Below are 21372 nucleotides of genomic sequence, written 5' to 3'. Positions count from 1 at the left end.
ATTGGGTTTCTGGGTATGAATCCGGCCAGGGGGTACATCTGCTTGGAATTTGTATGTTCTCCTCATGTTGGCGTGGGGTTTCCTATGGGTACTTCAGTTTACAGCCCCCCTGATGAAGCTGCACTAGGAGGCAGCGATACACGTGGGGATATTTTTCGGGGTCATGTATATTACATTTATTTCCTTTTATATACGTTCATTTTTTTTCTCTCCTCTGTGAATTCCTTTGCTATTCACAATGTCGCTTTGTTCATACACGCTTTGTAAAGTGTGCAAAAAAATCCTTTTTGCTTGCACCATTTTTGCACTTTAGACACTTTATTTGTTGTAGGTGTAGTTCAGGCTTATACAAAAACTATTTTTTTCTGTATTTATTTTTGGTAGTTTTATATATTTTTCATTATAGCCTCATATACTGCTAGTACTTCTTTGCATTAGTACTCTAGTCTGTGATATTACTATACTTATTTCAGTGTAGTCTTTCTCCAGCACTATTATTGCTGTGCATATTGTATACATATATTATTGAGCCACATCTATTTTTGACACCGTATTATGGCTAGAGACTGCAGCAGCTCCAGTCTCATATTGCATTGACTTGGTTTTCTTGTTTGTTTTTATATATTTGTTTTGCATTGACTTGGTTTTCTCGTTTTGTTTTTATATATTTGTATCTAGTAAAAGTTTCTACAATATTGTGTGTGTGCATCTCCATAATGTGTTTCTTCTTTGTACAATGTTGTCTTTTAATGAAATGGCTGTTCATATATTGAAGGATGGACTGGGATTGCCAGTATGTGAGCCTCTTGGCTCGTATAGGGAGGTCCTATTTAAAGGGACCTTGCTCTATGAAGTCCATATGCCCTAATAATAATGTTTTATTTTTCTTTAATAAAAAGGTGCATCAGTGTGTTTGGTGCATCTTTACAATTACTTTTTATTAAAAATTATTTTTGCATTTTTAGATACAGCTGCTCTGTATTCTCTATCCAGAGAAGCTGTATCTAGCGCTGAGACCTAAATCAGTCAGTCCCGCGGACCTGACTGGTTCAACGACAGCAGGTCCTGCAGTATCACCTGTAAACCATCACATCTAAGTTCAAGAATACAGAGCAGCTGTACCTAAAAAAGTAAAAATAATTCATTTTTAATAAAAAAGTATTTGCAATAAAATAATATAATAAATACATATAATAATAAAAATTTGCCTTGCGAAGGTGTACATAGCCTTTAAGATGAGACAAGTCCTGTAAGAGATTGAAGCCTCCTACATGTAAGGCCCGATCAGTCATCATTTGTAGTATCTCCAGTCATAGGTACTCTATAAAAATTGGGACTGGCTACTGAACTTGCAGAGTTGTCTAACTGTAAAAGGAATTGTCTGGTTTCGGTATTTTCAAATATCCCATTAGGAAATTCTATGAGAGGGAGGTCCACGTTCTGGACCCCATCTAGCAAGAGTAGGATTACATTGGACGTCTCCCTTTCTGGAGGACCTGGCATGTCTGTAAACTACTTTTGGTGGGACCGCAGAAAAAGGAATCACTTGTTGCCATTCCCCCGCTGATTATAGCTAATTGCTGGGGGTCCTAGCAGCAGGACACCTTATTGTACCCTCAAACTTTAGGGTAAAGAAAACAAATTAGCAATCCACAATTAGGGGGGTTTTTCAATGAAATAAAATGTATGGCTTATCCTCAGGATAGGCCATAAAGATCTGATCGGCATGGGGGTCTGACTCTCAGCACCCCCGTCAATCAGCTGTTTCGAAGGGGGTTCTTGAAAGCACTGCTTCACCTTCATTCCTGTGACTGATCCGTACTGTGAAACACTTGGGGTTCACAGTATTACAGCCTTCTCCCTTTCAAGTGAATTGAGAGTCAGGCCCCCACCGATCAGATATTGATGGCCGATCCTGAGGATATAGAAAAAGTTTTTCCAGCACATACTTAAAAAGTATAAATTGATGTGGCAACTTTTTAAAAAGACATGGCACTGAGCACAGCTTAGATGTGTTGCCGCTTACGCGTTTCGAACGAGAGGCCATCATTATTTATCACTGAAATAACCCTTCAATCCACATGTTACTCTAGTATTGTCAGATATTAAGTGACGGTATATTGCTAGGATAGAACATCCCTTTCTGATCAATGTAGGTCTGACTGCTGGGACTACAAATGATCCTGAGTATGAAGGGGCTATAGCTCTAGTCTAGCGCTCTGGCTCGTGCCCAGGGTTTTCCAGCACAGCGATACTCTCGGCCTCCCACTGTGCAAGAAACTGCAACTTAGCTCCATTCGTATACCACCAAAAATACCTATAGGAGTATATAACATTGAGGTATAGCTGAGATGACAAGTTTTATCAGATTTTTTAATAATCATAGGTGCTAAACTATGCGAGGGTCTGACCAGTGCCAGTATTCATTGTGAATGGTATCATGCTGTATACCACAGTCACGTGAAGGTCATTGTGTGGGCTGATGTTTGTCCAGGCGGAAATGCAATGAATGAGGAACTGCTGGAATATTACACCACTGAATATACTAAGTTTACAGCACAGTGTATACATGACAGTCCTGTAACTTAAAGCGGTTGTCCAGTCCAAAAAAATTGATGGCCTATCCTCAGGATAGACTATCAGTATCTAATCGGTGGGGGTCTGGTTCCTGGCACCCCCACCGATCAGCTGTTTTGAAGGGGCTCCAGCATTCGTATGAGCGCTGCTTCCCTTTAATTCCTTATCTACATGTGCCGTGAATCGCCGACACACTTGTAGCCGCGGATCACAGTATTCACTTCAATGGGAGAAGGCTTTACTATTATGAACCGTCGCTACAAGTATGTCAGCGATTCATAGTACGGGCAGTGGCAGTAATGAAGGGGAAGCAAAACAGGTGATTGGCAGGGGTGTCGGGAGACCCCCACCGATCAGATAGGCCATCAATTGTTTATGACCGGATAACCTCTTTAAGAAAGGCAAGTTCTAAATGTGATTTCTAATGTAAAGCAATGTATATGCTACATATATCCCTATGCATACAATGAATAGCAGAACCCCACCATCAGCCCCAGGAAAAGGGGCCATCAATTCCTCATTGAAGCAGTACTTGGAACCCATATAAATTAATGGTCTGGATGAGCCATGTCATATATATATATATACACACTGTATATCATTTTTGTTGTGGCTACTTAGTGAGGCACTGCCCTTTATAACATTTTTTTATGTCCTAAAAAGGAAAATAAAGTTATTTTTCCATGAAAAGTACTTTAATTGTGCAACATTTTTAAAACATGAAGAAACTATATATGTATATCTATATATATTTAGTAGCGCCGTAACTGTAAGAACACCCTGAATAAGGTTAAGACATTATTTATATTGCATGGTGAACAGTGCTAATAAAAAATTTCTAAAAATGTTTTTTAGCATTCCACTCCCCACCCCTGTATCTTCGAATGAATCTTAATTTGTCCCGCAAAAAAAATACAACTCGTTCTGCACAATGGTGAGGCAAAAATAAAGACTTCTGTGTCATCAACAGGTTAATACATATAGATTTCACATACTAATTTTATTGTTATGTGAAGAAGATTCTCTGTAGACGGTGTCATGAACGTATGTAACAATGTATCTTCAATTTAAGTTTTCACTCAATAGTTTCTTCTTCAAGATAAAGTTTTTTGATCTGGACGGAAAAATACAGTAATTCAAAATAGTGTTCGTCTGGGTGTGACAGTAAATTCTTCTGTATCGTATAACTACATTTTATCCACCCACACTTCCTGCTCTTGTCTAACATACATGGCTGAGCAGAGCTGCTTGTTGTGGATACTCATCAGATACATGATCATACATATACCAGTGCTGACACCGTGCTCTAGACTGCGGAACTACAGCATAGCAAAACCTACTGACACTCCGTCCCCCTGGATCTAATGCACATAGCTGTAACTGCGGTTCAGATTGAAATCTAAATACACTAACCAAAAAAAGATAATATGGCAAAAGCTGTTCATAGGCATTAGATGGCTGTGCAGCTTCCATCACCTAAAAAGTAAGAAGATTTAGAGCAGTCACTTACACGGGCAGATATCGCCCATGTTTACCACTTTTAAATAGAGCGCCAATCGACAATACAATCGATCGTTTAGTATGGGGACGAACAATCTTTTTTGCCGTCGCTTGTCCCCATGCATTTATATAATGCCGGCAGCACAAGGAGATGAGCTGCGAACTAGCAACCATTTTTTTTTAGCTGCATAAAAGATGTGATAGGCCAATGAACAAGTGTTTGCTCGTTCTTCGGCTGATCGTTGCCCTCTTTACACAGGGCAATAATCGGGAATGAGCGTTCGTATGAACATCGATCACCCAATCATTGGTCTGTATAAAAGGGCCTTTAGATCTCAGGGTAAAATCCACGGTAGACATCCGTGGAAAAAAGGGCATGCTGCAGAATTTTTAAAAAAAAACATTTAGTTGCATTGTTCATGGTTTGTCTGCAACGTTAAAAATAGACCAAATCTGCCACGTCTGAATATGACCTAAGTGACAAGATAAGCCAGGTTCACACACGCAGTTTTTGGCTCCGTTTTTGAGCCAAATACAGGAGTGGACATAAAAGAAATACATCAGCCTGTTCTTTATACATTTCCTTCCTTTTGGATCCACTTCTGATTTTGGCTATAAAAACGGAGCCAAAAACTACACCAAAGCTGCGTGTGTGTGTGTGTGTGATCCTAGCCTAAAGCTGGGTTCCCATGTCACAGTCAAAATAATTTTGCCACGATTTTTGTCAAATTGCGGCAAAATGGTGCAGTTACGTTTAGGTTTGCAGCAAAATAATGCATTTTTATCGCAGCGTGAGAATACAGCCTAACAGCAAGATTCAGCATGTGTATGGCTCTCATTAAATCTTTTTTTTTTTTTAAACAGGGATGCTCTGACCCAGTCATCTATCCATCACAATTAGGTCCTTGTCAAAGTCGCTCAGATTCTTATGCTTGCCCATGTTTTACTGGGGTATTCCCATCTGAAACATTTGGCATATCCATAGGCTACACCATAAATGTCTATTAGGCATGGATGATCACCATATATCAGGAGGATAATGCGTGTCCCCGATCCCCTGTACTGTACTGATTTTTATGTCATGACTCGTTCACATATTGACCTAGGCTATACTGCCTGTCCTAAGCGAGAGGGAGGAGGACGAAGAACCCTATAATTCTGAGGAAAAACCAGACCCAACATCAATGCTGGCCAGTACAGTTGACGCCAAGGAATCAACATTTCTGTGAATAGAAATGTTCCAAAAGAGCAAACAGCTTGTTGAGAGTCCTAAAATTCGGGGACAAGAGTCCAGGAGAAAGCCAGTCCTGCCCAGCGAGGAACGTCTTAGACTGTCAATGGCTCCTGCTCCTCAGGACATGAGAGACACCAACACCCAATATGGTCTTGGTCTAGACTCATCTTTCTTCTAAAAGCCATAAGGAGAGGATTCTGGTCTATAAACATCAACCACAACTAACACCACCAGGACCCAGACGCAGAAGTGTCAGAAGAAGATGATCTATCTGGAGATGCCTAAGAGGAGATGAAGACTGAGATGAGCAAAAGTGTCTCAACTTACCGTCACAAGTGGCTCACCTGTTCTATGCAGGTACAGGTTTGAGTACTACTCCTATTTCACTGGCATCGTGCCCCCTTGGGACAACACTGTTTGGTACGTCTCTTCTCTACCATCTGTCGTCAGTGGGCAAAACCTGAGGTTTGCATCCTATGAATGGTCCCCAGCCTGAAGTTCACATCTGTGAATTAGCACAAAGTTGGAGGGTGGCAACACAGCCAGGTCGCTCTATTCTTTCACGGGACTCTGTTGAAGACTGGTCATACAATAAAACTCTGTACCTCAGGGAATCCTGAACCCATCACTGACCATATAGTAAGTCCACATCACCTCAAAACATCTTGGAGGACACTTGAAAGGTCGGACATTCTTTTATTATTACCACAGCAAGGGAATGTGTCGGTAGAATTTTTTTTTTAAACAGTTAGTAAATACATGATTAGACATTGTTCTAATTTTTTTTAATAGGTCAGGAAATATTATAAATTAGATTCTAATTTATAACATTTCCCTGTGCTGGTCACTAGAGGGAGCAATTCCCAAAATTGCAGCATTGGCATGTGGTAAAGCAACCACATTGCTTTATGCTTCAAAATTTGAGAAGACACACTCGCTCTAGTGTGCTCAAACAATCCCCCCTCCTTTATCCTGGCTAGTGCCAGGAGAAAGGAGGGGATTGCATGTTCAAACCTCCTACACGGTGTGCCACCATTTTTTTTCGCGAATACACAGTGTAGTAGGCTTACACACAATGGTAATCACACACTAAAACACGTACATACACAGAAATAACTTACCTGCTCCTGCCGCCGCCGCTCCCTCCGGTCCGTCCGCTCTCTTCTGAACACATGTCTGGAAGCCGCGACCGGAAGTAGTCTCTTACTGTCCGGCCGCGGCTTCCGGTCTACAAGAAAATGACCTTCCATTTGGACTGTGTACACCATAGTGAATGGAACGGCTCCCGTTCGCATTCTCTATGGGGTTGTATGTGCCGTATTCCATCTCTGTATGTGTCATTAATCGACACATACAGAGATGAAAAAAAAAATGGCATAGTGAAGAAAAAGTTAGAAAAAAAAAAGTAAAACACAAGTAAATAAAATTAATTTTAATAAAACACAAAGCAAATTGATATAAAAAATAATTTTTTCGCGACACCCGTCATCCGTAAAGTTGAGTCATTTATTATAAAGCAATGACAAACACAATTTGGAGTTAAAGAGGTTGTTCCAATAATCCATGTATTTTTCAGTCCCATATATATGCATAAACTCCGCAGTAATAATGTGCAGTAATAACGGTAAAACTGTGCATGCGCCGTCTCACTGCACAGGGAGAAGATCCAAACCACTATACTATGGCCAGATGTTACTTTAAAGTCTACAGTATAATACGGGAGAGACTACATACACAATGCTTTTGATTTGTTGCGGTTTTGTACTGTTAAATTAGGTCAGTGGCGTTTTTTTTTCAAAACACTGTTAGGCCTCATTCACACTAACTTATTTTTTTCCCCCCGTAAATACGGGTCCTTGGTCACATGTATTCGACCCGTATTGCACCAGTATTTACGGACCCGTGCCCGTAAATACGGATCCGGTGTCACCTGTATTCCACCCGTATTTACGGGCACGTTTTCGCTGCAAAATTGCACTGCACTAATCGGCAGCCCCCTCTCTCTATCAGTGCAGGATAGAGAGAAGGGACAGCACTTTCCACAGTAAAAGTAAAAGAAATTCATACTTACCCGGCCGTTGTCTTGGTGACGCGTCCCTCTTTCGACATCCAGCCCGACCTCCCTGGATGACGCGGCAGTCCATGAGACCGCTGCAGCCTGTGATTGGCTGCAGCAGTCACATGGGCTGAAACGTCATCCCAGGAGGCCGGACTGGAGGAAGAAGCAGGGAGTTCTGGTTAAGTATGAACGTCTTTTTTTTTTTTTTACAGGTTGATCTATATTGTGATCGGTAGTTTCTGTCCAGGGTGCTGAAAGAGTTACTGCCGATCGTTTAACTCTTTCAGCACCCTGGACAGTGACTATTTACTGACGTCGCCTAGCAACGCTCCCGTAGTTACGGGTGCACACACATAGTCACCCGTAATTACGGGAGCCCCATAGACTTCTATGGGCCTGCCCGTGCCGTAATTACTGAAATAGGACATTCTATATTTTTCAACGGCCCGGGCACCTTCCCGTAAGCATACGGGGAGGTACCCATGGCCAATAGAAGTCCATGGGCCCGTAAAAACGTGTTACTCAGGGGGAAAACTACCACCTTTCTACCACAGGTAAATACTCATGCACACGACAGTAGTTGTCTGTGTGCCATCCACAATTTCACCCATTCATTTTTATGGCCCCATGCACAAGACTGATGTTCATGGATCCATGTGGGGGCTGCGAATCCTTGTGCAAAAACTTGACAAGTCATTTTACAGTCTGGATTTGCGGCTTCACCAACTAGCGACATCAAATATTTTTGTTTCAGATCCGTTAATCTTGATGACATGGATGCACAACAAATTTTTTTGTGGACAAATAGACCGCAGCCAATCGATTATTTTGGAGCACCATAGGAATGGAGCGGTAGTGTGCATGTTTGGCCACCGCTCCATTCAATTCTATGGGGCTGCTGAAGATAGCGCTCAATAGCCCCATAGAAATGAATGGAGCGGTGGCCCAGCGTGCACACTACCGTTCCATTCCTATGAAGCTCCCAGGAACGGCAAGGTAAGCCCGTTCCCGTGAACGGTGAGGGTCCCAGTTGTCAGACCCCCACCGATCAGATATTTATCACCTATGCTGTGGATATTGATTATGGGAAAAATACTTTAATAAATTATTTCCTTGTACAATTCCTCTGCAGCCTGGCAGGGCCCATGGTACCTGGCATTTATTTCTGCTGCCTTGCCATCAAGTGTTCACCTCATACTCATCCAGGTAGAGCAGCAGTCAATGGTTACACGGCATATGTCAGAGTTGTGTCTTTTTCAGTTCAACCCTCCTAAGCGAGCTCTGACATCATTATTTACCCCTTTGGTTTCCCTGCGTGATTTAACCAGATCTCGGTCTCCTCTCTCTATTTCATTCTTCTCTAGGTAAGGCAATATGGGCAGTCTGGCAGCTCCTCTAATACTCACTCTTTCCATGCCCTACAGAATTGAGTAGAGCAAGGAAAGAGTGAGTCTTAGTGGGGCTGAAGAAGTATACAGTCTACTGAGTGTACTCTGCACCGTCGCAAAATATACCGTAGGAAGTTCAGATTCCAGAGAGGATGCAGGGACTTTGAAGTCTTTGCAGCAGTAGAGATGTGTCCAGAGAGTATAATATAAACGTATGGAGTAGGCTTGACCATAGAGTTTACATACCAGAAATGAATGCACAGAAATGAAGCTTAAACGCTGATGAAAATAGTAACTACAACATTTTACTCTGCGCTCTCAGTGGAGGGTGTTGTAGATTTGTTCAATAGTAAACTAGCACCCTCTACTGGACAAACATTTACATGCAGAGTGACTTTCCTAAGTGATGTCTTCTTAAAGGGGTTGTCTATGTACGGACAACTGATGACCTATCCACAGGATAGGTCATCAGTATGTGATCTGGGGGGGGGGGTCTGACACCTGGACCCCGCACCGATCAGCAGCTCCGGCTGCCAGATGTTATGAAGGGTGTGCAGTAGTCTGAGCATGAAGCAGATGGCTCCGACTACTGTATGGCGGCCGTGCTGCAGAACTGCCACTCGGCCGCTATTCAGTGACCGGAACCATCTGCTTCTGTCATGGACATCCAGTGTTCGGAGGCAGCCAGAGCAGCTGATCGGTGCAGGTCTGAGTGTCGAACCCCCACCGATCGTATATTCTTTATACCATTTGGATCCACTCCTGTGTTAGGACAAAAACTGCATCAAAACTGTGTGTGATCCTGGCCTTAAAAGGTTATTCCTATCTTGGAAATGTATGGTATAGGTCCTCTTACACGGCCCGTTCTGGGCCATGTAAACGAGCGCTCATCAGCGAGACACTCGTTGGTCGGCGCTCGTTGGCCCCTTTCACAAGCAGCTAGTATGGGCACGAGTGGCTGTTACTCTGATCGCTCGTCCCCATACGTTGTTATCATGTCGGCAGCACTTCTCCCTGTTTACACAGGGAGATATGCTAACGATAATATTTAACTTTTTTAAAATGATACGATCAGCAGATGAACGAGCGTTTGCATCTGCTGATCGCGGCCCTGTTTATACAGGGCAATTATCGGCAACTACCGTTCTATGAACGCTCGTGTGCCCTATAGTCGTCCAGTGTAAAAGGGCCTTAAATCTCTAGGATATGCCATAAATATCTGATAGATGCGGGTCCCAGCTCTGATACCTGCACCTATCTTCAGAACGGAGGTCATTTTGCCCCCGTCCCACATGGTGAAGTGGTTGTTGCTTCCCGCTGGTGAATGAATGGAGAGGTGGTTACCGGCTCTGTCCATACTGTTCTATGGGAATTACAGAAACAGCTGAGCAAGCGTGCTCAGCTGTTTCCACAACTCCCATAGAAGTGAATGGAGACCTCTCCTTTCATTCTTCGCCTGGATGCAGCAGGTAATAGCTGGGACTTCCGGAATGGGGGCTACAGGAGCCTGACACGTCATCAACACTGGGGTCCAGGAGCTTCAAACTACACACCTGTCAAGAATATTGCTGGAAAAGCTTTCACACGTGGCAGATTTTGTCGTAGAAATTTCTGCAACTGAAAATCCTTTCCATTCATCTGAATGAGGTGGTTTCTGCAGCAGGTGCAGGGATTCCTGCAAGTTCCAATCAGATGAATGGAACGTATTTTCAGTCGCAGACATTTCTGTAACTAAATCTTCCGCATGCGAGTCCACCCTGATGCAGACGTATGAGCTCTAGTTTACCTCCATGGTGGGCAAACCAAATGCGGTGATTCATTTACAATTGTCTGGGTTTGTGGCCCTGTATAGAAATTTCTATCCAGCCGATTTCTGAGCGTTGTGTTTGCAATGTTTGTAAACGTTCTTCATTGTTGTCACCTTGGCATGGAACGTGTGGTTTTCATTGTTGGCAGCTTCGTACTTCTGATTGCCTCAATTCACAAACTAGAAAATAATAATACAAAATACACAATGTTAATGACAAACTCAATAGAACTGCAACAGATGACTAAAAGCATCTAACTACAGGACGAGAGTGGGGGAAGGGGAAGGCAAGGGTAGTCCAGGATTGGATTAAAAAAAACATGGCTGCTTTCTTCATAACATAGTGCCACACTCGTCCACAGGTTGTGTGTGGTATTGCATCTCCGCTCCATTCACTTGAAAAGGAGCAAAGCCGCAATACCAGAAACAAATCTTGGACCGTGTGGCGCTGTTTCTGGAAGAAAGCAGCCATGTTTTTCTAATCCTAGGAAACTCCTTTAAGGGGTATATTGTTAAGAAACGCCATTATATTGATGGGGTGGTCTGTTCAGGACACTCGTCTATTAACCAGCATACAGTTGCTACAACGACTGTCTCACTCTGAAGGACCCAGCACGTCCGTGCATTAGGCCTTATTCACACGATGACTGTCAGTGCATTTCTTTAGCAACTGATGCGTAAAAAATTGGACAGCACATGAATGTCGTCTATGTGTGGTCTGTGTTTTTTAAGAACCCATAGATTTGAGTAGGCGAGTCTGATCCCCCAAAAAAACGGACCAGAATAGGACACGTGGTGAGTTTCACACAACGGACACAGGCTCAGAGATAAAACACGGATGTGTGAATAGCCACATTGAATCGCATTGGTCCGTGTACTGTCAGTAATTTAAATGGACAGTACACGGATGTGCAATACGCTCGTGTGTGTATAAGGCCTTACAGGAACAACCCAAATATTGTGTAATTCTTCGTTTCTCCTATGGTGGTGCTTCTGGATTGACCCACAGATAACAGTATCGATAGGAGGTCCCCGTAGTGGGACATTCTGTGATCAGTTTATCATCGGGCACCCTTCTTACAGAAAGATGTTTCCCAAAGCGGATCTCCCCCCTTAACCCCTCAATGACCTTCCCTTTTCCTTCCCGCGTTCCAAGAGTCATAACTTTTTTGTTTTTATGTTGACATAGCCATATGAGGGCTTGTTTTTTGCGGGACAAGTTGTATTTTTCAATTTAATAATTTTTGGGTGTATATATATTATATTGCTTATCTTTTATAAACAAAATTTAGGGTAGGAATTGAAAAAAATCAACCAGCTATTCCAGCATTGTTTTTCGCATTTCAAATTTACGCCGTTCACTATGCGGTGTAAATAACATGTTGACTGTATTCTTTGGGTCAGTAGGATTTCGGCAATACCACATATGCAGAGGCTGAAATCTGCGGCAAGTCCGCAGCAAAATCTGCAACGTCTGAATAAACTGTCAAATATGCACATTTTGCTGCAGATTCGTCACAATTCCAGATTCCACAGCGGTAAATTCTGCCACGCCTGAAGGTGCCATACACATGACTGTAGTTTTCTTGCGTAATTATGGATGAAATTGGAGACCCATTCATTTCTATAGGCCACAGACGCCTTTCCATATGTTTACGGAGGTGTCCGGGCCGTAGAAATGATCCTCAAAATATAGAACATGTCCTATTCTTGTCCACAATTGCAGCACAGACTCACCCATAGAAGGTCTATGGGCACTTCCGCAATTGCGGACAGCTACGGATATGCATCTATATTTACAAATCTGTATTTGCAGACCGTTAAAACCCTTACGGTCGTGTGCATGAGACCCCTTAGGCTGCAAATCCAGGAGCAGGCATTCACATTGTTATAAGGCGTTGTTCACATCTGCGTCAGGGCTCTATTGAGGGGTTCCGACTAAGTTTTCCATCAGGGGAACCCATGAAAGGTTTCTGTTTGCATCACCATTTATTTGAATGGTAACTGATCCGGTGTAAATGGATTCCATCTGCACTATTCATTCCGTCAAAACGACGGAACCCTTACACAACGGAGACAAATTGAAACCATTGGCACCGGATCCGTCACCATTGCAATCAATGGTGTTGCAAACGGAAACCTATGGTTTCCGTTTGTTTATGAGGGTTCCGTTCTGACGGAAAGCTCCAACAGAACGGTGCACTGGCGCAGACGTGAACGAAGCCTAAGTTGTCTCCTTATCTTCTTTCTACAGATGTGTGAGGATCGCATGGTTGGGTGGGTCCTGAATCGTAGTTTGTGTACACAGCAAAAAATGTGTTAGAACACAGAAAAATATATTTATTTAAGCGGAAAAATTATACTGAAAACAAAATGGAGTATAGGAAAAGATGGAGTTAATTTCTATTACAGATTTTCACTTTTTTTTTTGTAATATTTAATGCATCAGATTTTTTTTTCTATTTGGAGGAGATTTATAAAAAGCAATGCAAAGCAAAAAAGGAGCAGTTACCTATAGCAACCAATGCGACTTTGCTGTCATTTTTCAGAGATGCCCCTCCACCTTTCCTTTCAATTATTGTGTTTTCCATGAACATCTCAAGCAAATCTGTAATGGAACAAGTCAGATGTGCTAAATATTTTTAATGAGCCGTATTAGTGTCATAGAACTGACTTGTCGGTAAGGGTACGGCCACACGGAGCCCTGGCCGCAATGCATCTAACAGCCGCGCCGGCACCATGTTCAGCGCAGCTGTCAAACTGCCTGTTAATGGCCACGCGTTGTTGCAGGTAAAACAACTTTTTACCTGCAAAATTGTGCCGCGATATAGGGCGTAATCATTAATTGCTGCGTGATTTTGAACATAAAGGGTTGTTTTACCCACAAAAATGCATGGCCATTAACAGGCAATATGACATCTGCGCCGAACATGGCGGTTACCAGCAAAGTACTTGCCATAAGGGTCTATTCATTAACATTCGCATGATTTTGCAGGTAACCAGCAGTTCTACCTGCAACACCACGCCGCCATCACAAGCAATTTCACAAACGCATTAAACAACACGCCAGCGCTATTTTTGTAAGCAATGCAGCCGGGTCAGTGCCGTTCCATGGCCTTACCCTAAAACTTTAATAGATCAGTTCTATGCTGGGACTCGTAGTCCTACAGCAATACTCCCTTGATGTGTAGGGTAAGGCCACACGGAGCAGCATTGACCTGGCCGCAATCTGCAAAAACCACGTCTGCATGCATTTGTAAAATTGCTGGTGATGGCTGCATGGCGTTGCGGATAAAACTGCTGGTTACCTGCAAAATCACGTGAACAATATCGAATAGAGACTTGTGGCCGTTCGATTTTGAAGGTAACCAGCAGTTTTACCTGCCACGCCGCGCGGCCATTAACAAGCAATACGAGAACTGTGCCAGCACGATTTAGGCCGCATCGTAGTCGGGTCAATGCCGTTCCATGGGGCCGTACCTCTACATTTAAGTTCTGATTACGCAGATCGATCACCATTGATCGCCTAGTTAGCAATATTAAGTGTTTTTTTCTGCATGCAAGCTATAAATGATAATTGTATCTGTTAGTCCTTATTAACACAGTGCAGTTTTTTAATCCACAACCAAAGTGTGGATCATAAAAGGGAGAGAAAGTATAAAGAGCTTGTACTTCTCCTAATGACTTCCAAAACTGCACTGTGTGAATATACCTTTAGGCCAGGAGCTAAAGTCAGAATGGGATAAAAAATAAAGACAGATGCATCTCCTTTCTTTTGCATCCACTACTGTTTGGTTAAAAAAATAAAAAAAATAATGGAGCCAAAAGCTTCACCAAAATGCTATGTGTGATCCTGGCCTTATAGAGAGGTGATTCAAGTTTTACCACTGATAGGAAGAAATAAGTACACCATGTTAAGAGCTTTTTTTTTCCTGAGCAGGACTGAAAAAAACACACAGCTCAGTCACATGTACAGCGCACTCACTTCATTGCCTTTGACACTCAGGGTATGTTCACACGGCAGCCTCCGTTACGGCTGAAATTACGGAGCTGTTTTCATGAGAAAACAGCTCCGGCATTTCAGACGTAATGGTATGTGCAGGCGCTTTTCGCTGCGTCCATTACGGACGTAATTGGAGCTGTTTTTCCATGGTGTCAATGGAAAACGACTCCAATTACATCTCAATAAGTGACAGGCATTTCTTTGACGCGGGCGTCTTTTTTACCGTCGGCACAGAACATCGTAAAGCCCATTCAAATGAATGGGCAGATGTTTGCCGGCGCATTGGAGCTGTATTTTTCGGACGTAATTCGAGGCTAAAACGCCCGAATTACGTCCGTAAATAGGGTGTGTGAACCCAGCCCTATAGTTCCCTCCTCGGGAGGACTTGTGCTCACCTGTTACTATCTTTACATCTATGCAAAGGTTCTTCTCATCCACGCCCTACTCCAACATGCTACTCCTCACCTCCAAGCTTTGCCCCTTCCTTTCCAACCTACTCTGCTTTCCAGCACTACCTCCCCCTTTCTATCTCAATAGCCTCTGTCATATTATCCCACCCCCATCCCCTCCTCTCACATCTCTGCCCTCCCCTTTACCTCACCTTTCCACTTACTCAGTCTGCCGCTCCTTCCCTTTCCCCTCCCTCATCCTTTACCTCTCAACCTCCCTCTTCCCCTCTCTCCTCCTCTCACACTCTCTTCCTGGTCTCTCTATGGATGGACAGGAGTTTGATCAGCAATTTACCCAGGGGAGGCACAGGAGACTGCTTACCCCTTACTGAATTGACAGCAACTGTTCAAGAGTGAGAGACCCTACCTGCACTGAGCCAATCACTATCCTGCCTTAGACATTTGCACTGAGACTCTTAATGAAGGAGACACCCAACTTGCACTGAGAAGATTTTGTGAAGGAGACATCCCTTCTTGCACTCGGTGTGATCCTCTGAAAACTCCTCCAGAAATTCCTTTGAGAGTCTTTTTACTAGAGGACGTTTCAGCAGTCTTCCAAGAAGTGTTTAATTCTCTTGAAAGAGACATCACCTGCTAAGAGACATCTGCATCCCACAGGTATTGTGCCCTTGCAAATCACACACCTGGGATGACCAGAAGCCACATACATTCTGTGTGTGACAGAGACCTTCTGTACTCCTGCAGGCAGGGTGCAACAGTGTCCTATATTGTGTAATTGTGTTACATTTGCGTAGTTGTGCGTAGGTCGTGGATACACTTTTATATCTTGCGCTTGTGTCAGACGGGAGCGGTTGCGGTGGCCCAACGGCCTGAGAGTTACAATCATGGCAGAACAGGAAGGATTGCAATATGGCAAAGCAGACTTTGTTCTTATGGACTCTGTCACATTACCAGAATTTATGGATAATCTGAAACTCCGGTAAGTACACCTGCATGTGACCTTTTTTTTATTTTGTAGATCCAGTGGCGGTAATATGTCTGGGGGCTCTTGAGAATTTTGCAGAGATTGAACAACTTATCCTTGGTTTGTCACGGATGCATATTTTGCGTATGGATGCTGCAAACTGTGACTTCATCCAATGATTGTACGGTGGTGCGTTTTTCAATGCAGTTGCGGCTTATACTGCAGCCACATTGAAAGACGAACCAAATTGTTGTAAAAACCTATGCCGTTTTTCGATGCGGTTTTAAGCACAATGTCTGTTTACACCGTTACAGCAGAAGATATGACATTTAGACTGCTGCTCCTTCTATATGGGAACATAAAGTTGCCAATTTTTTATTTTTATTTTTTTTTACACAATAAACCACTACCACAGTACTTTTAGGGCTTGTTCACACACAACGGAATTGCTGCAGAAAATTTCTGCACCAATTCCTTTGAAAGTAGCAGACTTTCAGCTGCGGAAAAAACACACCACTTCCTGCAGTTTTCACTGCAGAAAATGGTGCAGATTTTGCTGTGTTTCACTGCTGGTAGATGGTGAATCTCCTGTGAAGCAATTCAGTTCACTTTCCGCAGCGGGAATTGACATGCTGCGGTCCGAAAATTACGCACCGCAGGTGAATTTCTGGTCGGATCTTTTACGCAGCGTGCGGATGAGATTTGTTAAATCTCATCCACTATGCTGCTACTGTATTCTGCTACGGTTTTTCCGTACGCTATTCCGGACGAAAAAAATGCCGCAATTCCACTACGTGTGAACAAGCCCTTATGGTACAAAAAGTGGTATACGTCATGATATTCTGCTAATTATCTGCTCATCAGAGTTGTAGCAAATATTACAGTGCAAAATTTAACGCAGTACAACCCAAATCAAAGTTCGCCGCCTTTCGCAACGTGACTATGATCCTGGAAGCTGTGTAGCCCCAACCTCAAGATCGTTACTCATAATCAAATTATGCTGAAAACCAGGAGAATAAATCCACATTTACCATTTTATTACAAGATCAGTGTGTTCAAAATGTGAGAATTATGTATATATGGTTTGTCACTGTACACAGGGGCTCCTACTGACGGTCTGTGCTACAGATGTGACAGATGTTATACAGTTGTTGTTATGTAGAAGACTTTTTTCCAGCAGACTTCATATCCTCCACGTACAAACATTGGATGTAGCTCGTGTTCAAATGGTTGATAACGGAGAGTAAATGGTTGCGTATGTCCCGTTCTGTCCAACATAGTTGTGAATTATTATGACCTACACACCTATTATGAATCTTCTATCAGGCCGTATGGTAGAAGGGCATGGGCTTGCATTCTATCCACATTCTCATTGCTTCTGTACTAGAAGTGTTGTCATCAGGCACCTCCCCAGGTATTACCGGGCGGTGTCACATAGGTGCTCATCATGATACCATTTTTCCAGTTCAGGAAGTGCTAGCGTCATTATTTACCGATCCATCTAGCGCTGACAAATCCTAGCAATGAAGAAATGCCCTAAAGTTTACACACACCAATGATAAAAGGACTGGTTTCTGCCTTTGGGGGACCTGACCTTTCCTAAATCTATAGCAGATTTTCATGAGGGAGCATCCATCATGTTATTTCAATGTCTGTGGAGCCCGACAGTCCTCAGGTGAAACGGGGTTCTAACAGGATGTATGTGCAATCCTTTTAGTTTAGGGGTGACTGGCTTATCTTTTGACAGCCGCATCCTACTGATAGGAGGTACTGCGTGGCTGGCACTGTTATGGGGGAACTCTGGGACTGTATGAATACTATTTTAGACAACCTAAAGAGTAACTACACTTGCATCAAACTTTTGATAAGTCATGGAGACCTATCAAAAGTTTGGATCGGTGGGTGTCCGGGTGCTGAGACCCCCGCCGTTGCTGAAACGGAGGTGCAGAAGCGCTCATCTGTGTGCCTGGCTCCTTCGTCTGTGATTAGCGCTCATCGTCAGTCCGAAGACGGATTACATGGGCGTTCTATGAGAGTCGTCTACGGCCTGATAGGGAGCGCTGATCACATGTGCAGGTCACTCAGCTAAGAGCTTCTGCACCTTCGTTTTAGCAACGGTGGTGGTCCCAGTGCTGAGATGTCTCTCTGACATATCAAAAGTTTGAAAGTGTAGTTACTCTTTAAAGGAGCGATCCAAGCAAGCCTGTTACTGTGTTTATGCATTGTGCCTTGACCATCCGTTTTACCCAGATTGCTCCTTGTATTCCCATTTGAGACATTTATGGCCTACCAAAATATACCATAAATGTCTAATAGGTTCGGCACTCAAGAGAGGAGGTGGCCGTGCGTTTGTGCGGCTCTTTCCATTATAGTTTATGGGAGCTGTTATGTGCTCAGCTGTTTCTGTAATGCCCATCACTCATCTCTGGCGGGCAGGAGACCCCTATTCTCCTGATAGAAATGGAACCCTTACCTATTGGACATTTATAGCGTATGTTGTCGATATGCAATAAATTGTGTTTTTTGGGAGTGATATAATCTGACAATGGGGTTCACGAACCTGTTTTTGTTCCTCCGGCGATAAATGGCTCATACATATTCCCCGCTCATCACTCTGCTCGTACATATGTATTTGGCATAGCTGAAGATGAATGCGGCAATCGGGGCTGATAACGGTCTGCCCTATGAAGTGTCATCACATAGTGGTTTTATCCACCACTGGAGGACTAAACGCAGATGATGTGATCATATAATAGGTTCCAATATGTAAAACCAGATGCCCTGAAGATACGACTGGTCCAGGAGCTGCATTTTTCTACCTCTCATTAGCCAACGCACTGCACTAACAGTGTCTCATACCTCTTCTTAACTCAACCCCATTATAATCCTGCAGTCAATATTCAGCACACTTGTAAGGAAATTTCCACAGCAGATTTTAATATATTCTATGTCTTGGTCTTGTTTTAAGTAATTTTTTACAGGACTTTGTCCTCCTACTCATTCAGCCAGTCCACCCTGTTCTACCCCTACTCCCTCTTGGCATTGAGTCGTAGGTGTACGCCAAGTGGCATTTTCTTGTGATTTTATGTCTGAGAGCTCAGGAACCGGATAGGAAATGACGATGCCAGAACACAAACCTTATATTGTCACAGCAAAACCTTCATTTTTCAAAAAGAAACCTTTTTAAAGCAATAGAAACTGTAATGTTTATGTAAGAAACTTTTTTTCTTTCTTTAAATACAAAGTTGACTAAAGTCAGTGACATGTTTAAACAACCTATGAAGTCCAAAGTGTATGAACGCCAGCGACACACTCATTGCATGCAGTCAGAGAACAAGGGGGTCACTGTTAAATCAATGCACAATCTATAGACAGTATTTACAAATCATAAAAAAATAAAATCATTTTGTCTGCTTTTTCTAAAGACATAATACACTTTTCTTTATAATTGTGTTGGACAGTGTAAGCACCTAAAGTGGTTGTTCGGGATTAGAAAAGGGGACTGCTTTTTTCCAGATGTAGCGCCACCTTTGGTCATGGGCTGCGTCTGGTATTGCAGCTCATCTCCATTCAATCTCCATTGACAAATCGTGCTGTTTCTGGAAAAAATACAGACCTTTTACCCTTCGACTTGAAGGGGTTTTCCCATAATCATTATTTATCACCTATTCACAGGATAGGTGAGAAATATCTGATCGGTGGGGGTCCCACCGCTTGGACCCCCACCGATCACAAGAACAGGATTACCTTGCCGTTCCTGGCAGCCCCATATGAAGAGAGCTGTAATGTGCACCACTGCTCTATTCATTTCTATGGGGCTGCCGAGCTCTGTTGATAGGTAATAAATAATGATTAAGAAGGTCCTACACCTTGAATAGCATTCAGCCAACAGCAACTCTTCCCGACCTCCATATGCATGCTCGGTTTGGCGGGATGTACATGTGTCCTCAAGTGCGAGAAGGGAATAAGCCGCTGCCAGACACCTCTGGTGGCGACTTAACTCCCTTGAGAACAAAGGATCCGGAATGTGGTGAAATTCAACATGCCTGATCCTTTTTTACCTCCGCATCTGCCGAGTGAAAGTTGGCCGAACATCTAGTACACATTAAATGGTCGTCCAGTCCCGCCGAATTTGGATTTGGATGATGTCAGTCTAAAGTTTATGGCCGTCTTTGAGACTATTTCCTAATCCTTGACAACCTCTTATAGGAAACCTGTCTCCCCAGGATAGGTTTCCTTTGCAAATCTGTACAATGTCCTTTCAAAACTTCATTAGTTACCAGCCTATCCTCCACTGAAAGACCCCACAAAGTATCTAACCCTCAAGATCCCTGTTTCTGAGGAGTCAGGGCTACAAAGAAGCATGTCGTGTAATGTTTTCAGCTCTGCGTTCCCTTTCCACATCATTGCAGATATCTTGTAGCATATTCCCCTTTAAAGGGCTTGTCCAGTCCCTATAAATAGCTGATGGGTCGGGGTTCAACTCCTGGGACCTTCGCCCATCAGCTGTTTTGAAGGGGTGCAGCGCTCGTGCGAGTGCCACTTCCCCTTAATTTCTACTTGCGCACTGTGAATCGTCGACTCACAGGTATTGCAGCTTTCTTCCATTGAAGTGAATGGGAGAAGAAGGCTGCAATACCTGTGAATCGACGCTAAATGTGTTTTGAAGATTCACAGTGAGCAAGTAGAAATGAAGGGGAAGCAGCACTCATACGAGCGCTGCACCCCCTTCAAAGCAGCTGACCGACGGGGGTCCCGGGAGTCTAACCCAGACCCATCAGCTATGGATGGCCTATCCTGAGAATAGGCCATCAATTTTTAGGGACTGGACAACCCCTTTAATGAACAGTAGTGAAAACAATTTTTCTTGATATGCCATGAAAATGTATGGTGGGAAAACCCCATTAAGCTGAATTCACACATACAGTATTTGAATCAAACACAGGAGTGGATACAAAAGAGAGAAGTAGAACTTTATACCTTTCCTTCCCTTCCTTTCCCTTTTGGATCCACTTCTATGTGTGGCTCAAAAAAGCTGCCCCAAAATCTGCGCATTTTAAACCAGCCTAAAGCTATCTCCACATCATGTTTTTGGCCTACGTTTAACGTCTATGTTATAAAAAAAGGTTCCAGATGTTTATGTTTAACGTAGGCTGTGACCGATACCTAACCGTGTCATCTGTCACCAAAGATTTTAATGGTATCTGTTAAACTGATACGTCGTAATTTTGGTCATGTGAGTTCATGACGTGTCCGTTACACTATTACTGTTATAGTCTATGGGTGACGGATGCCACTATTAGGCGTTAGTTTAACGTATCAGTCACCAATAGACTCTAATGGTATCCATTTAACATATACGTCATGAAAGGATTTTGAAAAGCCCATGACTCATAGGCTCCCATGATAAAAAAAAAAACAACGGATACC

At 43.1% G+C, this 21372-nt stretch overlaps 1 protein-coding gene across 3 annotated transcripts in view; it reads left to right on the top strand.

Annotated features, from left to right (window-relative positions):
* MYO1D (myosin ID) overlaps window positions 1-21372 on the top strand; it is a 110714-nt gene that overhangs the window by 39979 nt on the left and 49363 nt on the right. The window contains exon 1 of one of the 3 annotated variants that reach the window (XM_075845389.1): window positions 15282-15957. The exons of the other annotated variants lie outside the window; for them this stretch is intronic. Within the exon in view, the coding sequence (XP_075701504.1) occupies window positions 15863-15957 (95 nt within the window). The 5' untranslated portion in view covers window positions 15282-15862. Of the gene's footprint in view, window positions 1-15281; window positions 15958-21372 lie in introns of those variants that run through there. 3 annotated transcript variants of the gene reach the window in all.

Source organism: Rhinoderma darwinii, chromosome 13 (assembly GCF_050947455.1).
Source record: "Rhinoderma darwinii isolate aRhiDar2 chromosome 13, aRhiDar2.hap1, whole genome shotgun sequence".
Classification (NCBI taxonomy): domain Eukaryota; kingdom Metazoa; phylum Chordata; class Amphibia; order Anura; family Rhinodermatidae; genus Rhinoderma; species Rhinoderma darwinii.
Note: the sequence above shows the minus strand (reverse complement) of the source record. Positions and strands in the feature narration are given on the sequence as shown.